General features: G+C 51.4%; 3 protein-coding genes across 3 annotated transcripts; 2 read left to right on the top strand and 1 right to left on the bottom strand.

The window, feature by feature from the left end:
• Window positions 1-547: 547 nt before the first annotated feature.
• MIND_00887500 (uncharacterized protein) lies at window positions 548-3,564 on the top strand (the record flags this gene model as incomplete). The annotated part of the gene is made up of 7 exons (XM_037365528.1): window positions 548-818; window positions 870-1,134; window positions 1,176-1,976; window positions 2,025-2,221; window positions 2,271-2,784; window positions 2,844-2,946; window positions 2,992-3,564. 7 exons carry the CDS (start codon window positions 548-550, stop codon window positions 3,562-3,564), a joined length of 2,724 nt encoding a protein of 907 aa, XP_037218770.1.
• Window positions 3,565-4,396: 832 nt separating this feature from the next.
• On the bottom strand, window positions 4,397-5,569 carry MIND_00887400 (GATA-type domain-containing protein; the record flags this gene model as incomplete). Its single annotated transcript, XM_037365527.1, has 5 exons — window positions 4,397-4,676; window positions 4,720-4,905; window positions 4,957-5,029; window positions 5,088-5,392; window positions 5,442-5,569. 5 exons carry the CDS (start codon window positions 5,567-5,569, stop codon window positions 4,397-4,399), a joined length of 972 nt encoding a protein of 323 aa, XP_037218769.1.
• A 7,888-nt stretch (window positions 5,570-13,457) lies between these two features.
• Window positions 13,458-16,693, top strand: MIND_00887300 (uncharacterized protein; the record flags this gene model as incomplete). Its single annotated transcript, XM_037365526.1, has 7 exons — window positions 13,458-13,716; window positions 13,766-14,039; window positions 14,094-14,876; window positions 14,927-15,123; window positions 15,171-15,877; window positions 15,925-16,445; window positions 16,498-16,693. 7 exons carry the CDS (start codon window positions 13,458-13,460, stop codon window positions 16,691-16,693), a joined length of 2,937 nt encoding a protein of 978 aa, XP_037218768.1.
• Window positions 16,694-16,762: the final 69 nt, after the last annotated feature.

Genomic DNA, 16,762 nt, shown 5'->3' with positions numbered 1-16,762 from the left:
GAGATTCATGGTTTGCTAACTGATGAAGACGGGAATTACTTATGATGGTGGGAGAGAGAAAGAGAGCGACGATCTGCGGCTGGGAGCAAATGTGTGGGGTCCAACGACTTAAAAGGCCATCCAACTGAGACTGTTTCGGTTGCACTGATACATTGCACCACTTTCCGCCGGCGGATGTCGCATAGGCTGTTGCACTTGCCAAAACGCAATAAATTGATGACAACGACGAAGGTCAAACGGTAGTCGAGAAAACTCGTTGGAGTCGTTGTGAACCTTCTGCAGCTGCTAGGTAGGAGGAAACGCTAGGGTACTGCTGTGAGCTCGATCGAGCTAGAAGAGCAGAGGAACTCGGACTACGAGAGCCCAATGTATGCGAAGGCCAACGTCTTTGTAATGGCAGCAGTTGCAATTTTCAGCCGATTCGAAAAGAAGTGAGGTTTGCGTGTTATGTAAGAATGATCATTGACCACACCCACAACCGCCAAACACAATAGCACAGTGGCAGCACGTCAACAATGGCTCCCCATCCTCTCTCTTCCAGCGACTCATGGAGATAGTGTCCCCTTCAACCCGCAGCAAACTCGATGCTTTGACAACACGCTATCCTCAAATCAAAAGCTTGGATGTCGCAGCAGAATTTTTATCTGTCCTCCTGGCAGATGCATTCCTGCAAGCCTCAGTCCCAGAAGACGAGGGGCTTACGGCGGTCACGACTTGTCGCGACATCCTCTCCGCTAAACCCAAGTTGTTTTCTCAATTGCAACGTGCACGATTAGCCGTCAACTCGGATGTCCAATTCGCAGCCATAGCCAGTTCTCGTACGTGATCGAGTTCTGGTTTAATAACTTGGCGCTGAAGAAAGAGTACAGCACTGGCTCCCGCGCTCGTCTCTTCATTTTGTCGGCGTATTCTGGACGAAGTCAGTAAGAATATTAGGACATCTGAAATATTGGATCTTTGGGAGCCGCGAAAGCACACAGATTACAAGGACGAAAGCATTCTCACTTTCCTGGAATCCCTCGGGCTATCCCACCGATACAACTCGCTTTCCATTATTCTGCACGACTTGGGAGGATTCAGCAACGACCCAATTCTCAGTGCACGCGTTTCAGACATCTTCAGTCCAACAAACAAGTACGCTGCGTTTTGGATTTGTCCTTGACTTAGATTCCTAGGTTCCTTGTGAACGCCTCCGGGACTGGCAAAACCCGTCTTTGTTATGAAGGGCTCTGCACCAAGTGGGGCTTTTATGTCTGTGTCCATAACGACGAGGGTCGTTTGGGGTCGTATGATGTTGAGAGGCTCATGCGTAAATGCCAAGAGGACTTTCTGTTGAGAATCAAATCCGACGAATACGACAAGAAAGTCGAACGACTGGCGGTATCGTTTCGTGCTATCTTGCTTGCTCGGCTACTTTTATTCCTGGTTTTCCTCGAAGCAGAAGACGTTGCCGAACTCCAAGGCTCACACGACCATCTCAAGAAGCGTTGGCTCACGATGCAACTTAATCCAACGAACATCAATGGTCCACCAGTAATAAATGACCCATTCGAACGCCTCGCGTACAATCTGGTTAAGCACGACTCGCTCTATCTCTCACAGAACATAGCAATTGCTCTGGACAAGATTCATCAGATAATTGGGGAGCCCCTGTTTTTGGTTGTCGACGAAGCGAGTTACGCCGTGGACATGTTCTCCGATGAGTTGGAAGATGCTAGTCTTCTGCAAATTCTCATTGCAGAATGGACAGAAAGGGCCAGAAAACACGGCATCATCATCTGCGCCGGTATCAAAATACCACAAGAGCGGTTCAAAGACGGCCCAGGTAGTGATTTCGACTGGACCTCCGACACGGGTGGATTTGACGATCCTGCTCAGCAAGAACGCTATGTCGCCCAGTTTCTGCCGCCATCGCTACGTGATTCCCCAGCTGGTCATTTTCTCGTGGCGAGAACGTGGCGCTGGCTGCGAGGAAGGTAATACCTTTATCTGAGCAATAATCAGCTGTTGATCGTAACTACTAGACATCGTCTTACAGCGACGTTCATGGCCATTCTTCTGTCCGAGGGGCTTTCCCAGCCTCATAAGCGGCTTGATGGTTATATCGAGCACGCCATATCCTTCCGACCCGTGGATGCTGTCGACTTTTTGGAAGCGGAAGGAGATGCACCAAGTTGGCCCGGGGGATTCCATCCAATAAAAGCCTCGGACATGTTCGAAGGTGTGTGTCTTTTCGGAGCTCTCCGAATATCTGACTGAGATGGGAACAGAGGAAAAGGAGTTGATTCGCAAAATTCTCTTCCGCTACCTAGCGACTCATCAAACCTCGCCCGCTTTGGCAATCGACCAAGTGGCTCTGATGTATTACGACTGGGCACGTTTCGGAGACACGCGCATGACGAAAATCGTCCTTGACGAACCCATGCCTCTTTTAGGCATCGCACGGACACTCTTTCCCTACCCGACAGAACCAAGGCCAGGCGAGCCAAATGAGAATCCGGCGACCTTTATTCGCAGTCTCCGTCGAAACGTCCCTCAAACATCAGAACGTCTTGCGCATTGTCTTGTCTTTTATCTTACCCAGGCCCTCGGCAAGGGCAAGCGCCTCAACCAAATCTTCTCATTTACAAGTGAACCTCCGGAGTGGACCCAACAACCCGCAGAGCTGGTTCGTTTCTACCGAACTGATTCAGACGAGGTGGCTTGGTCGCCGGTAGCTAGAGGCGACTTCCAATCTTTCCGACCGCTTGCATATCAAGCAACATCAGTAGAGGATACCCTTGCGTGGATGGAACATCGGGTTGGAACAGCGTTTTGTTTACCACATTCATCAACGGTCAAAGTTTCGTCTGGGTCATCCTCAAAGCAGTGGTCAATGAAGAGCCTATTCAACCCTCAAGTCTCCGTGCGATGTTATCATCACTACAGCCCAACGCTCTCCTGCAGGTTCGTTGGTGACTTTCTGTATATCCATTCTGAATGCTCATACAGGAAATCGATGACATCACTCAAACTCGACTACAGCTTGCATACGATTCGCTTCCGAAGACTGGTGGCTGCAAAATTCTGCGCACCTTATGTGCCTTTCCTGTCGAGATTCCTGTTTTCGAGGCCGATCAGACTCCTGGTTTTGATCAGGATCTTGAAACCAGTAACGTTGCTATTATCAACATCTCAGCTCTCGAATCTCGCTCTTATCAAGTCATGCAGCTGTCTTTTTTTGATGCAATCGTCGCGGGTGTGCTAGCGGGCAACGACCGCAAGTCGCGCTGGGAAAATGATGACGAAAAAACATTGTGGACAAGTCGGAAGCGGCTCAAGTTGGAGTATCTCAATGGCCGAGAGCAGAGGCTACTTATATGGCCAGAAGTGTGGTGGGACGGGCCGATTGTGGCTGAGAAAGATGAAAATAACGAGGAGCTTGTGGTCAGGCAGAGCAAGCCAAGGAAGAGGAAACGGAGGGGTTTGTCACCGGCTGCGAATACTAAGAAGAAGAGGCCCGTTGTTGCTCATGGCAAGCGGAAAGGACCACAACCCGAGGATGGGCTGGACGATGGTCAATAAGTTGCGCTGCCGATGCTTGTATGGCAGATAATTGAAGTATACATATTTGACAACAATTCTCGTGAAAGTTGACTCTTAGCTTTGCCAATTGTTCGTTCTGAGAATTCGAACTTTAAGTTCTGACTTGACCGTAATCCGGATGGAGATCGTAGCCTGGTTTGCAAGAAGAGAAGGAGCCGGGATGGCAATCCGGAGACGGCCCAACCGATAGACAAGCCACCTGCAGGCACTGAGGCAGTACGCGTAGACCGGCTGATTGGTCAGCGTAATGATGGACCTCACCCACAACGGCCAAACACAAACACCTGCCCTGCCCAAATATGTCAACAGATGAGATGTGTTGATGGGACCCGATCAACACATCTACGGTAAGCGAGACGGTTGAGGTTCGATTTCGATTTGACAGATCTCATCTGTCATGGGCTCGGCAAGATAAGTACCATCAATTGTTATTGTTTCTTGACCCCGCCTTCACCAGTTTTTCCAGCTGTCTATCCCGGGGTTAGGGAGTGTTAACGGAGTAGTAGGAAGGCGTCTATCAGCGCCGCCATGTGGGGCAAGAGGGAGGTTAATGTGAGGAAGTGGTGATGCGATGGGCGGGAAGCGCTGATCCGCCCAGCGCTTGAGGCAGTGCTATGACGTATATTAAAGTCGAGCAAATTTTCTCCACCACCGTCTACGTCATCGGTTCCCGTTCGAATCAGATATGATTACAGCCTACTGTACACCGTCTACTGCCATAACTACAGCCATTGATGTAAAGACATCCCATCCTTTCGCCATGGTAAGCATCGGTCTGCCAATTTCTTCGTAGACACGCTCCGCATACGCGTCAAAACTCTGCAGTTAGGCCAGGCCACGACTGGAACTGGGACTTCGGCCCTTCTTCTGCAGTGAGTTGGGAGCGGAGCTCGTCGATAGCGGCTTGTGGGATACGGATTCGGCAGTCCAGAGCACCAAACAGCTCCGGGTAGTTCATTGCATGAGACGGGACGTGGCCAGAGGGAAGGATTTTCTCGTGTTGATGGCGGATACGGTGATTGTTCCACCAGTCTGCGAAGTCGTCGAGCTCTTTCTGAATAAGAGGCGCAAAGATCCAGTAAAACAACGGCCTGTAATGTTGAGTGGTTAGTTTAGTACTAGGTTGGTGCTCACTCGTGCAATGGATTATGAGAGTTGAAGAGATGCTGTGTCTTGCCACGAAGAAGGAACTCCTTCAAGTTCAGGCCCAATTGATCCTTCAGGTGTCGCCAGAAACCCTCGATAACTGTGTTGTGTGTGCTCTTGATCATAACGTGGAATGGATAGAGGGCTGGATCGATATCTGGAGCATACATATCTCTGTAGTTCTCATGTGAGTTGGCATAAAATGAAAATTGAGCAGAAATATACCTCAACGCTGCCATGAACGCATAGGGCCAACCAACCTCTGAACCCTTGTCTGTCGTGAGCTGGATGGGAATACCTAGTGCGAAATTATTAGACTCACAAGCCGCTGCAACACCAATGAACAAGCAACTCACATCCAGTGTCTTCCACAAAGTCGAGAAAAATATGCCCACCAGCTCCAGCGCTGCGAACATCAGGGAGAACTCGCATTTGTTCGACAGAATCCCCATATTTATCCTTGTAGGCATAGATGGAAAACCCTACGCCACCCATTCGAAGAGCGGCTGGCGCAAGTTTCTCGTGACCGTCACTACTGATTTCGTGGTAAGGACCACTGGCGCGTAGTGGAACACGAATGACACGTCGGTTCTTCTTCCCCGGGAAGCGAACATCGAAACCACCGGGATATTGTTCAATCATAATGCTACGAATGAGGTCGCTGGAATATAATTGGTTCGAGGAATTCCGGCTTCAAGTTGGCTGCTCACCGTGGTGCAAATATCATCTTAAGGCGAAGCTGATCTTTGATGAATGCTGGACCTCTCGATTGCGCGGGATCGACCTCAACCTCGTCTATAACGGCTTGACGAACTTTGTCGATAGGTGTTTTCTGCATTCGTACACTTGCTGTGATGCCAAGTCGCCGCTTGACGTTGGCCAAAGAGTTCAATCAATGGGTGCGTAAGCTTACAGAGCAAAATGAAAAGCAGCTTGCTCACCGAATATGATAGTTAAAATCCCTTCCCAACGCTGCAATCTGAAGTTCACGAGTCATCCCTTGACGAGCATATCGCAGAAGAGCCTCCTTCAAAATTTCGTCATCGGGAGCTGGAGAATGGCGTGAGTCATGAGACGGAATCGGGTACCAAGAGTCGAAACAAACGTGTCTGTTCAGCATATCCATTTTTTCCGGTATAATTCGGCATCGTACAGACGTAAACTGCCTGTATCATCGGTTCTGGTTTTAATCAAAGCAGTTTGTTAGCCCCATGAGTCGAAGAATGGACAATTGCGAGTGGCTTACTGAGCAGATTCGCACACTCTTACTTTGTTTTTTTGTTACCTCTCACCCGATGCGTCGGGCACTGATGCGCATGGGCATTCAGCAATCCCACGAACTGCCTATAAACAATGCGCTTAGCAAAATAATCGGCAGGACAATGCAAAACATGTCTCGCATCTCACTAACGAGCGGGAAGAGGGACTTGCCTTCAAAAGCAGGAGCCCAGGAGCGAAAGGTTTACCCTTCTCTGCTCCAATCTGCACTCCAATGACTGACTTCCATCCTTCCGAGTGCTCCGACTGCGGAACAACCTTCCTACTTCGCACCGATGACAGTATCTGTCAAAAATGCGAGAAGCTCTCCCGCTTCAAGCACGGAAGTGCCGACTACCAAGCTCTTGAAGTGAGTAGTTCCCTTGACTTTGCATCTCATCTCAGTACTCACTGCTGTATGTGTAGGATCAACCCCAGTGTGCCCTCTGTGGACTCACTCGTCCCAACAAGATGCCATTGATTGGCGCGATACAGACCTGCGGCGCTGACCGTTGCGTCGCTGAGGCTAGAAATGCAAACTCAGGCTCGGCACAGTTCCAAGGTTCGTGTCCCTAGACCATTGCTTCCTCCTTGCTAACTCGATTCTCTAAGGCGCCTCGACCCCAGCTAGCTCGAACTCTGGATCCACCAATCGTGATGTTCCGGAGACCTTCGCTGAACGTATTGTTGCGACCAGACAGCGCCTTCGGCAATCGCTTGGAGGGTCGGCGAGGCCTGGAACTGCCTTGCACACGGCTGCTTTGATCTTCCATGAGGGTGGCGGGACTGGGAGTCAGACTGCCGAGGAAAGGATTCGCGTGGCTGTGATGGTATGTCATCATTGCGTCATCGTGCCTATTCTTGCTCGAGCTCATGTTTACTGCAGACACGCACAAGCGACTCAAAGACGCCCAATGCAAAGATCGGAAACCTAATCAAGTTGTATCCCGCGTCAATAGAAATGCCAGGTATGGGGTTGCCTCCAACTTTATATTACCCAGTTCCGTTGACACTCGTCTCATGTTGCCTATAGATCTTGTCCAGGAGATCGTTGATGTCGTTTCCCCGCAGTTTATCAAGTACAAGCTGGGTACTCTTCCTCTCGAGCTGTGAGTTGTGCCGTCCTCGGAAGGAATCAATGATTCTAACTTATATCTAGCGCTGATGTCGATCTTCGCTGGTCTGGGAATCGACTCCCCGAAGTCAATTCAATGACGGGAACCCTGGCCAACTTCTACACCATGCACTCCTGCACAACCGAGAAGACCTCGACCTTTATCAACAACATCCCGTCTGTCTTTAAGACATTGGCCCGTGGTCACAACACAAAAACTACTCTGTCTTGAGTTGGTCGTTAATATGGACGCAGTATGTTACTATATTCTGTCTTCCATCAACATTGACTGACATGTTTTCCTAGTACGGAGATCGCGAAGAGCTTGATGCTGTCTCGCGAAACTTGACAGACGACATAAACGGCGGCAGCAACTCCAGCCGCAAGCGTACAGCGTCCACCACTGGAGCCACGGTGGGTAGCAAGCGGCTTCGCGCGATAAGCAGCAACAGTGCGTGAATTCAGTCTTTTTACTGTTCAGGATACCGATTGAACCATCAGATATCGGGTCTCTTCTTGGCTCCCGCTTTGGCCCTTCGGGCAGTCGCGCCGCGGTACCGCTTCAAGTCAAGTCCCAGTCGAGGGTTACGCTCGAGCAGTTTGATGTCTCTGTTGACCCAAAGACATACGAACCTGAGGTCTTCCGGCGCCCTGGGACCATCGAGGCATTCATTGGTGACATCTATTTTGCCAAAGGTGGATCAAAACTTGCATTTGATGTGCGTCCGGAAATTATATTCCCTCCTACTAAGCTTACTATCTTCTCTTACTAGATGACCATCATGCAGGATGGCAAGGAAGACAGGCGCGTTGTCGTCAAGCGTGTCTATCGGGCCTCAGACGACGACGACAGGCTCTCGACATCGGGCAATGTCACTTCGCTTCAAAACCGGGCACTTCTGGAAGCCGAGTGTGTCCGTATTTCCCTTGGACGCAAATTACTTGCCGACTTCTTCTCATACGCCAAGGAAATGGATGTTGCGATCTTCACTGGTGTGTTTCCAATCTCATCTATATAGCTCCATACTGATAAGATTACTTAGCAATTGAATTTACTCCTGCCTACCTCGCGACCGAGAAGTCTATCCAAGTCACCCGTGCCCCAAGCATTGCATCAGACCTTGAAAGCTTCGACATCAGCGGCGACGGCATCACTTGGCTGGTTGAGGACAAACGCGCCGCCGCCGTCATCCAGTTTACCTCCACTCTCAATCACAAGGCTCGCGGCACTGACCTCCAGACGCTCACAATCCATAGCTTTGCCCATTATGTCTTCGGAGCCACCAATGGGACACTTGTTATGGCCGACATTCAAGGGACTCCGGCCACGGTCCGAGGCAACGATGGACTCATCCTCTTCGACATCATGACTCACACTCCCGACGGGTTCGCTCCCACTATTTCCAATGATACTTACTGACTAAATTTGTTAGTGGGTCTGGCCTTGGCGACTTTGGGATGGACGGCATCGAGTCCTTTGTCAACTCTCATCAGTGCAACCAGCTCTGCAAGCGTCTCGAGTTCGACGAGGTTTTTCCACTTGAGCTGACAACGGATGTTCTCGGACCGGATCCGACAGACGGATCAGAGGGGGGAATTACCGGAGATGACAACTCGGCCTTTTCGGGCGACGATCAAGTGTAGTCTGTCCCTCAAATTACTGCCTGTAAAGCTACGATAACAACTGTGCTATGCTACTGCTATGATATGTTCGTGGGTGGTGTCCTTGCAGCACTCAAATGATCTCTATCGGCCTATGTCCGATATCGGACATCCGTCTGATTTTGGCATCTTCGATCTGTCAAATCGAAATCGAACCTCAACCGTCTCGCTTACCGTACACATCTCCGGGGTATGAAAATCATCTGATTCTCTTACTCTTTGAGAATCCTCTCCGACAATTCCCCCATTGGACTTCTCCTAGGCTCAACGCAGCCCGGGCGGTCTGCCGCTGCCATCAACGGCGCGGCGGTGTCACTCGGCGTGACCTGTCCCCTTTCAGGCTGTCTGGACCGTCTGCCTGCCACCGCCGTCCCCGTCGCGCTCCCCGTCAGGCCTCGGCGCCGCGCGCCGCGATCATCGCGTGACAGCGTGGCTCTGGTCAGCTGCCACGTTGACCACGCCCATCACCTCACTGTCCACCCCTTCGCTACCGCCGCCGTCATGCTTTGAGCGCGCTCGCTGCCTTCCGCGTCGCCTCTGCACTCACCGTTCGTTCTGTCAGCTGCCACGGCGGCTCCTCGTTGCCCGCTCGTTGCTGCCATACGGCTTACTGTTAAAGTCACGGCACGCAACCGTCAACCCGCTACGCTAGCTGCTACGTCCGCCCGTTGTCGTCGCGCTCGTTGGCTCCGCGCCAGCGCCAACTCTTCGCTACCCGCCCACCGTCAGTCCTTGGCGCCCCGCGGGACTGACATCAGCACGATCACCATCTGCCTACCCTGGCACTACCCGCTTACGGTCGCCTCCGTCGGACTGGATTCCTCGCCGTCGGCGCCCCGCTTACCGCGCGGTCAGCACCCGCGGTCTTTCCCACCGCTGCCGCCGCTCCGCCCCGGTGACCGTGAGCGACAACCCGCATCCAACCCTCGCTGCCCGCTCGCTGTCCTTCCCGCCATTGCCGCAGCGCCGCCTCGCCTTGGATGTCGAACGACACGCAATAACTGCGTATCCTGCAGCGCCGTCAGCTGATAGAGCCGTCCACTCCGGCAAGCTGTGACCGCCGCTATTGTGCGCCTGCGCATCAGCGCCGCGCGCGCTGACTGTGTGCTACGTCGACCCAGTCCCCACGTCTCGCGACTAGGCGTGCTCATGCCGCTCTCGTTGCCCGCGCGTCGGCGCGGCGCACATGTCACAATGACAGTGCGTAACCCGTGCCAGCTGCCATGTCAACAGCTGGCATTCTCGTTGCCTGTCACGACTATCCCACGTCGCCGACATAACATGACGCCCCACCATTTACGCTGCTCCTGTGGCCGACGCGTCGGGTCCCCTCCGCGTGACCCACAGCATAGCGGCCTGTGCCTCAATATCTGCCCACCACGGCTTGGTTTGCCACCGCAGTCTCGACACCATTGGATGTGGCGGCATCACATTGGCGCTTGCCGCTGCAACGCGCTACTTAGTGTATAGATCATCGCGGATGTTGTCAGATGTTGTCCAACTCTTGCACAAGCAAAACGTTGAATAGGGCAGAGTGGATCATTGTCGAAGAATGTCATAGTGATGCCATAAAGTTATCACAAAACTATTGATAATCACCCTCCGATCAGGAGTGATCTTCCATCATTTATCTTGACTGTACTATATCTCTACAAATGGATGCTTCAAGCAATCACAACCACATTACTGTTGTGGCTCTCCACTCTTGGGAAGTGTCAACTAACTATATTTTCCTTTTTTTCTCTACAAGATGATACAATAGCATGTTAGAACTGTTCTCACCCCTGATAAATGATGCCAGTGGATCTCACCTAATACTTCCTAGATTGTCCAGATATGTTTGCTCCCAGTGCTTAGCACATCACACTATGGTCTGATGCCCTTCACATATCTACAGAAGTGGAGGAAGCATTGTAGGATAGTTCACAGGAAATTTCATTGCCAATGCTCTAACTTAGAGAGGTCTGCAGAATTTATTGTAGAACTGGGTGGAGGTGCTTGAAATATGTATTGGCTCAGTTGGAGAACTGAGATTGCCTTATCAGACCATCCTTGGTCCTAAGATCATGTTGAATATTTTATCACATATGCCTAAGATCTTCCTAAATCTGGGGTTAGATAAGCTATCAAAGAGTGTAGAGATGAAGGATAGACCTACATCTGCCATAATATTCATTTAGGTATGAAATCCTAAGCCTTTTGTATGGTGAAATCAGGTGAATGTTGCATGTGTCACTTTTGTGACACTGTTTGCACTCAAATATTGAACTTGTGGTTTGGAATACATGATACAGAGGTCAGAAAGTGGTGTGTTTATAGGCCCATGACAGTTCCTGATGACATATATGCATTCTTGTGAGCAGTTCCAAACCTCAAACCTGAAGACAGGGTTGGTACACTTCAGGCCAAAAGAACTGTCTCCGCTCTTACAACTGGTCAAAAATTTATTTCAAGCAGGATTCAAGAGACTTAAATAGGCAACTAGAAGACTTCAAACTAACTCTTCTGACACTTCAATCAGTCTACTAGCTATCTTGGATGTTACATGATTGAGGAATCAGTGTTATCTTTGCCAAAATCAGCTCCTCCATATCTGTACTGATTTTTGGCAGAATAAGTTGGTAGTGTGGGGGCTAGTAGCGTGTATGTGTAGCTCCCAGAAACTGACATGCGCTTCCAGATAGACATACCAGAAGGCAGAATACAATATGCACAATAAACCCTACTATTGAGTGATACCATCAAGTGCCCCTGGCTCAAAAATGGGTCAGATTCCATTATTCCATCCCTTATGATCAAATCCACTTAGATCAATCTTATCCACCCAGTATATATGAAGAATTCAGCTTTTTATTCCCTAGGTAGTCAAATACAGTCAATCACTGCTGAATGGTATTGCATGAGAGTGTTGAGCAACATTGATCTATCATGGTTGATATTAGAGCCCTTCATACCTTTCAAATGAGTACTCAATCATTCATATCCGTGGTCTGGATGTGGAGATATAGTCCAACATCCGCTCCATCAAAACCACATGATTCAGTGATGGGAGGCTGTTTCATACGCTTACTCCGTAGCACAAGCTTTGATAGAAGTTGTTATGGTCCCTGAAATATACATTTGACTTGAAATGTGGTTTATTGTAGACTAGTATCATACATGGAGGCAACTGAGGAGAACTACATGCCCAATTAAGCCCCCATCATGGCCCAACAGGCCAATGCCTCCGATGGGCAGGCAGCGAGTGACCGCGAGGTTGTGGAGGGCCGTGCGGAGAGTCCTGCCCTCTTGCGGAAGATGGGAAGCCCATGGGCCGTTGGCTCTGAACGTAGCGGACGCTGCTGTAATGGGTGTCAGCGAGGCCCGGAGGCGCTGGGCGGAGCTCTTACGCGTTGCGCCTGAGACTGTCAGGATGCAGAGGGGCAGCGATCTCCTCTATTTCCTGAAAATATCAAGCGCAACGGGTCAGTGGTTGGCTCTTCCCGGCCCTGCCTCTGTCTTCAGAGACGAGCGGCGTTCCGGCCCGCCTCCCGCGCGTTCGGCCTGGGAGCTCACCCAGCGGCAGCGACGCTATGCCTGCCCATCTCCTCTAAACCGCAAGCGGAACGACGCACTCGTCGTCCCGCAGCGCCCAATTTCCTCCCGGTGAGTGAATTCAGCTTGTCACTGCAGCGCCGCGGCGGCCGACAGAAGAGCAGGCGGCGAGCGCGTAGCGAGTGGGCGAGATCAGCCTGAAGAGATGCCGCATGACGTAGCTGTCCCACGCGCTCGTGGTTGACGAGGACGGGAAATAGCGGCGCATGCGGAGCCAACGAGCGCGACGACGGTGGCAACAACGAGAGATAGGTGGGCAGGCGGCGTTGCGGCGTTGATCAGCGCAAACGCGGATGGAGCGCGAGGGCGGCAAGCATAGGCGGGCGGTGGCCGCGGGCGTCGGTACGGCGGAGGAGATGTGTGCCGCTGCGGTGTGAGAGGAGAGCGACGGTGGACGAAGGACGTGTGGCCGGGTCGACGTGGCCGGGTTACGCGGTGACTGTGTCGTGACGTCGACAGTAAGCGCGACAGTGATGCGATGTGTCAGTCCGGCGGTGATGCGGAGGGCAACGACCGCGGCAGCAACGAGCGCGATGGTAACGAGCGTGGTGGCGGCGGGCAGGCTGGCCGCTGACAGTGGGCTGGAGTGCTTGCTGCTGGGCCGACCTGGCCACTGATGCAGCCGCAACGTCACAGTGCGATGACCAGGTTGTGAGGTTGCGCGACGGCGGCAGCAGCGAGCGGGCGGACAGTGAGGCGGGAGGACAGTGAGCAGGTGGGTATGGTCGACGTGGCAGCTGACAGAGCCCGGCCATGCGTCACGCGATGATGGCGCTGTGACGTCAGCCGCGCGGCGCCGAGGCCCGACGCGCGCGCAACGGTGACGGACAGAGGGGGTGGGTGTCACGCCGAGTAACACCACCGCGCCGTTGATGGCAGCGGCAGGCCGCCCGGACAGCACCGAGCTCAGGGAGAAGTCGAGTTGGGGGTTTCTGGGAGAGTATTGTCAGAGAGTAAGAGAAATGAATGGTTTTCATACAGATGAGATGTGTTGATCGGGTCCCATCAACACATCCGATCTGTTGCTATATTTGGGCAGGGCAGGTGACACAAAAGCCACTAGTACAATGGCTCCCCATTGCATCCCTTCCAATATCCCATGGAATCAGCACCTCCTTCGACTCGTGAGCAGCTAACTGCTTTGGAGATACGCTATTCCCGTATCGAAAGCTTGGATGCTGCCTCACAATTCCTCTCGCTGTTGCTGAAGGCGTTGTTTTTGGACGCAAGGCGGCCAGTAGACGAAGATATCATCGCTATTCCCCATTGCTCCCAACTTCTTCACACTCACCCGCAACTATATCATGCAATACAAAGTGCAAGACTGGCTGAAGACTGGACGCAGGTCACCGATTCGCGTCAGTAGGTCAAATACAACGGTGTTCTGCGACGCTGAACAAACCACAGCTTACATACCACCCTTTGTTTCATCCCCTGCACGGTCATGCCTCGACTATTTTCGCCCCACATTGAAGAAGGCCATCGATGGCAGACTTTTGGAGCCTTGGGAGCCACGGAAACACACCGATTACACAGACGAGGCGACATTCACCTTCCTGGAATCTCTCCATCTCTATCAAGAGTCGAAATATCTCTCCATAATTCTGCATGACTTGGGAGGTTTCCACCACGATGAGGTTCTTCGTGAGCGCGTCTCAAATATATTCACAACGACCAACAAGTCAGTGAGGCTACATATCGATTCTAAAAAGCTGATGACATTAACACCGTTTAGATTTCTCGTCAATGCATCTGGGAATGGCAAGACTCGACTTTGTTATGAGGGGCTTTGCTCAAACTGGGGCTTTTACCTCAGTGGCCATATCGATGACGGCCGCCTCGGCTCGTACGACTTGCAATTGCTACTACGTGAATGTCGAACTGATCTCATGGACAAAGACGTATCTCAAAAGCTCCAAGTGATGACCAACCTATTCGGTGCTATCTTGTTGACCCGATTATTGGTGTTTTTGATGTTTTTGCAAGAGGCAGCCGTTGATGAGGCAGAGTTTTCGGATGAGACAAAGAAGCGGTGGCTCACAACCCAGTTACTGCCCAGAAATCTTGCCGACAGAAACACCGAACCCTTTGAAGAGGTGACGAGAAAGCTGATGGAACATGACTGCACTTACCTCGCCGAAAACATCACTATTGCACTACGCAAAATTCGGACCTTTATCGGCGAAGACCCTTTGTTTATTGTGTTGGACGAAGCAAGTTATGTTGTCGACATGTACTCACACCACTTCAACGACACCCCTCTCTTGCAAATAATCCTCCAGACGTGGACAGACCTGACGAAAGGACAATGTCCAATCATCTGTGCGGGAATCAAGATACCCCGAGAACGCTTTGCAGATGGAGCTGGGAGCGATTTCGCTTGGACCTCGAATACTGGTTCCTTCGATGACCCTCTTCGGCAAGAGCAATATGTGTCTCAGTTTCTGCCGCCGGCTTTCCGCGAGTCTCCTGCAGGCCGTTTTCTAATAGCAAGAACTTGGCGCTGGCTGCGCGGCAGGTACTGTTCCTGTTTTGTGGGAGCAAAAATGCTTATCAACTGCTCATCAGACATCGGTTTACAGCAACTTTCGTTGCTTTCCTGCTCGTCGAGGGTCTCCATTTTCCACATACGCATTTGGATAAATACATGGAGCATGCTGTCTCCTTTCGCCCCATGGATGCAGTCGAGTGCGTAGGGGCTGAAGGGGAGGCGCCGATTTGGGCAGCAACCTTTTATCCAATCAAAATTCGTGGAGTGTCTGAAGGTTAATTTACAAGCCGGTTGCAGGTTGAATACTAATGATTGACCTAGAGGACAAGAACCTGTTTCTCGAAATCCTATTGCGTTACTTGGCAACCCACAATGCCTCGCCACTGCTCGGAGAAGATCAAATTCCTCTGATGTATCGCGATTTAGCGCGTTTTCAGGATGGAAACTTCACAGAGTTGGTACTCGATGAACCGACACCGCTTCTCGTCATCGCAAGGACCTTATTTCCCTTTCCGACTCGACCAATATCAGGAGGGCCAAACAAAAATCCGGCAACCTTCATTCAGAGCCTTCGTCGAAACATCCCTCGAACATCAGAATCTCTTGCCTACTATCTTGTCTTTTATCTTACCCAGGCTTTGGGTAAGGGCGACCGTCTGGATCGGATCTTCCCTTTTCCACGTGGTTCTCCGCAATGGGCGGCAAAGCCTGCAACTCTAGTTCGTTTCTACCGAACAGAGTCCGACGAGGTAGAATGGTCTCCAGTGGCTGCAGATGACTTCGAATCTTTCCGGCCACTTGCCCATCAGGCGGTCTCTATACAGGACACTCTTTCGTGGATGGAACATCGTGTTGGGACCGTGTTTTGTTTACCGCATTCATCAAACGCCGACTTACTCTTCGCCATCCAACTGGCCGATGGAAATTTTGTCTGGGTAGCGTTGAAGGCGTTGTTAACCCAAGAACCTGTGCGACTTTCGGATCTGCAAGCGACACTGTCAGGTTTGAATGCCAACGAATTCTTCCAGGTCAGTTTGCTAATTATTCCATCTTTGCAACCTCACAAGTTGACTAGGGAGTTGGCGAAACCACCCAATCTCAGTTGCAGCGCGTCTTTGATGCTCTCCCCAATAGCGGCAGCTGCAAGGTGTTGCGCGCCATATGTGCTTTTCCAATCGAAATACCCAGGCTCGATGAGGATGCGGTCAATGTTTATGAAGACATCGACACCACCGATGTTGCCATCGTTAACATCTCCGCCTTCGAGTCCCGTCCTTCCCAAGTCATGCAAACAGACCTATTTGATGCCATCGTTGCCGGAGTGCTTGCGGGTCACAAACGCAAATCGCGCTGGGAGAGCAGCGATGAGAACACGCTGTGGACGAGTCGGAAAAGGCTCAAGTTGGAGTATCTCACTGAGCGAGAGCAGAAGTATGTGACATGGCCGGAGGCGAGGTGGGATGGGCCGATTGTGTATGAGGAAGAGTTTGAGGAGGTTGAAGAGACGCCCATACAAACCAGAAGAAAGCCGACGCAACGTAGCAAGGGGAGCAAGAAGGTGGAAGCGTCAACGAGGCAGAGCAAACGAATAAGCAAGTCCGTTCCAGCCGTCTGTCGAGAACAGCAATGCCGCTCGTAACCGGCGCAGAAAACTTACGACCACCCAGTCTACTCGTGGTGGTAAAGCCAAAGAAACGGTCGCGGATGCCGACACAGCCGCGGAGAGTAGCAGAAAACCTGGTACGAAACGAAAGACACCACCTGTCGATGAACCAGAAGTCGTCACCATAGATCTTGACAAAACTCCTGCACAAAACACCCGTCGTAGATCCAAGAAGGCCTAAAGCGGCAGTTTTCCTTTCCCTGGTTGTCTGTGTTTTTGACGACCGTCTGAATCGTAAGCAGAACGAGAT

The sequence above is a fragment of the Mycena indigotica genome (genome assembly GCF_014461135.1).
Source record: "Mycena indigotica strain 171206Taipei chromosome Unknown Mind.scaff0007, whole genome shotgun sequence".
Classification (NCBI taxonomy): domain Eukaryota; kingdom Fungi; phylum Basidiomycota; class Agaricomycetes; order Agaricales; family Mycenaceae; genus Mycena; species Mycena indigotica.
The sequence above is the reverse complement of the archived record's forward strand: the minus strand, read 5'-3'. Positions and strand labels throughout refer to the sequence as shown.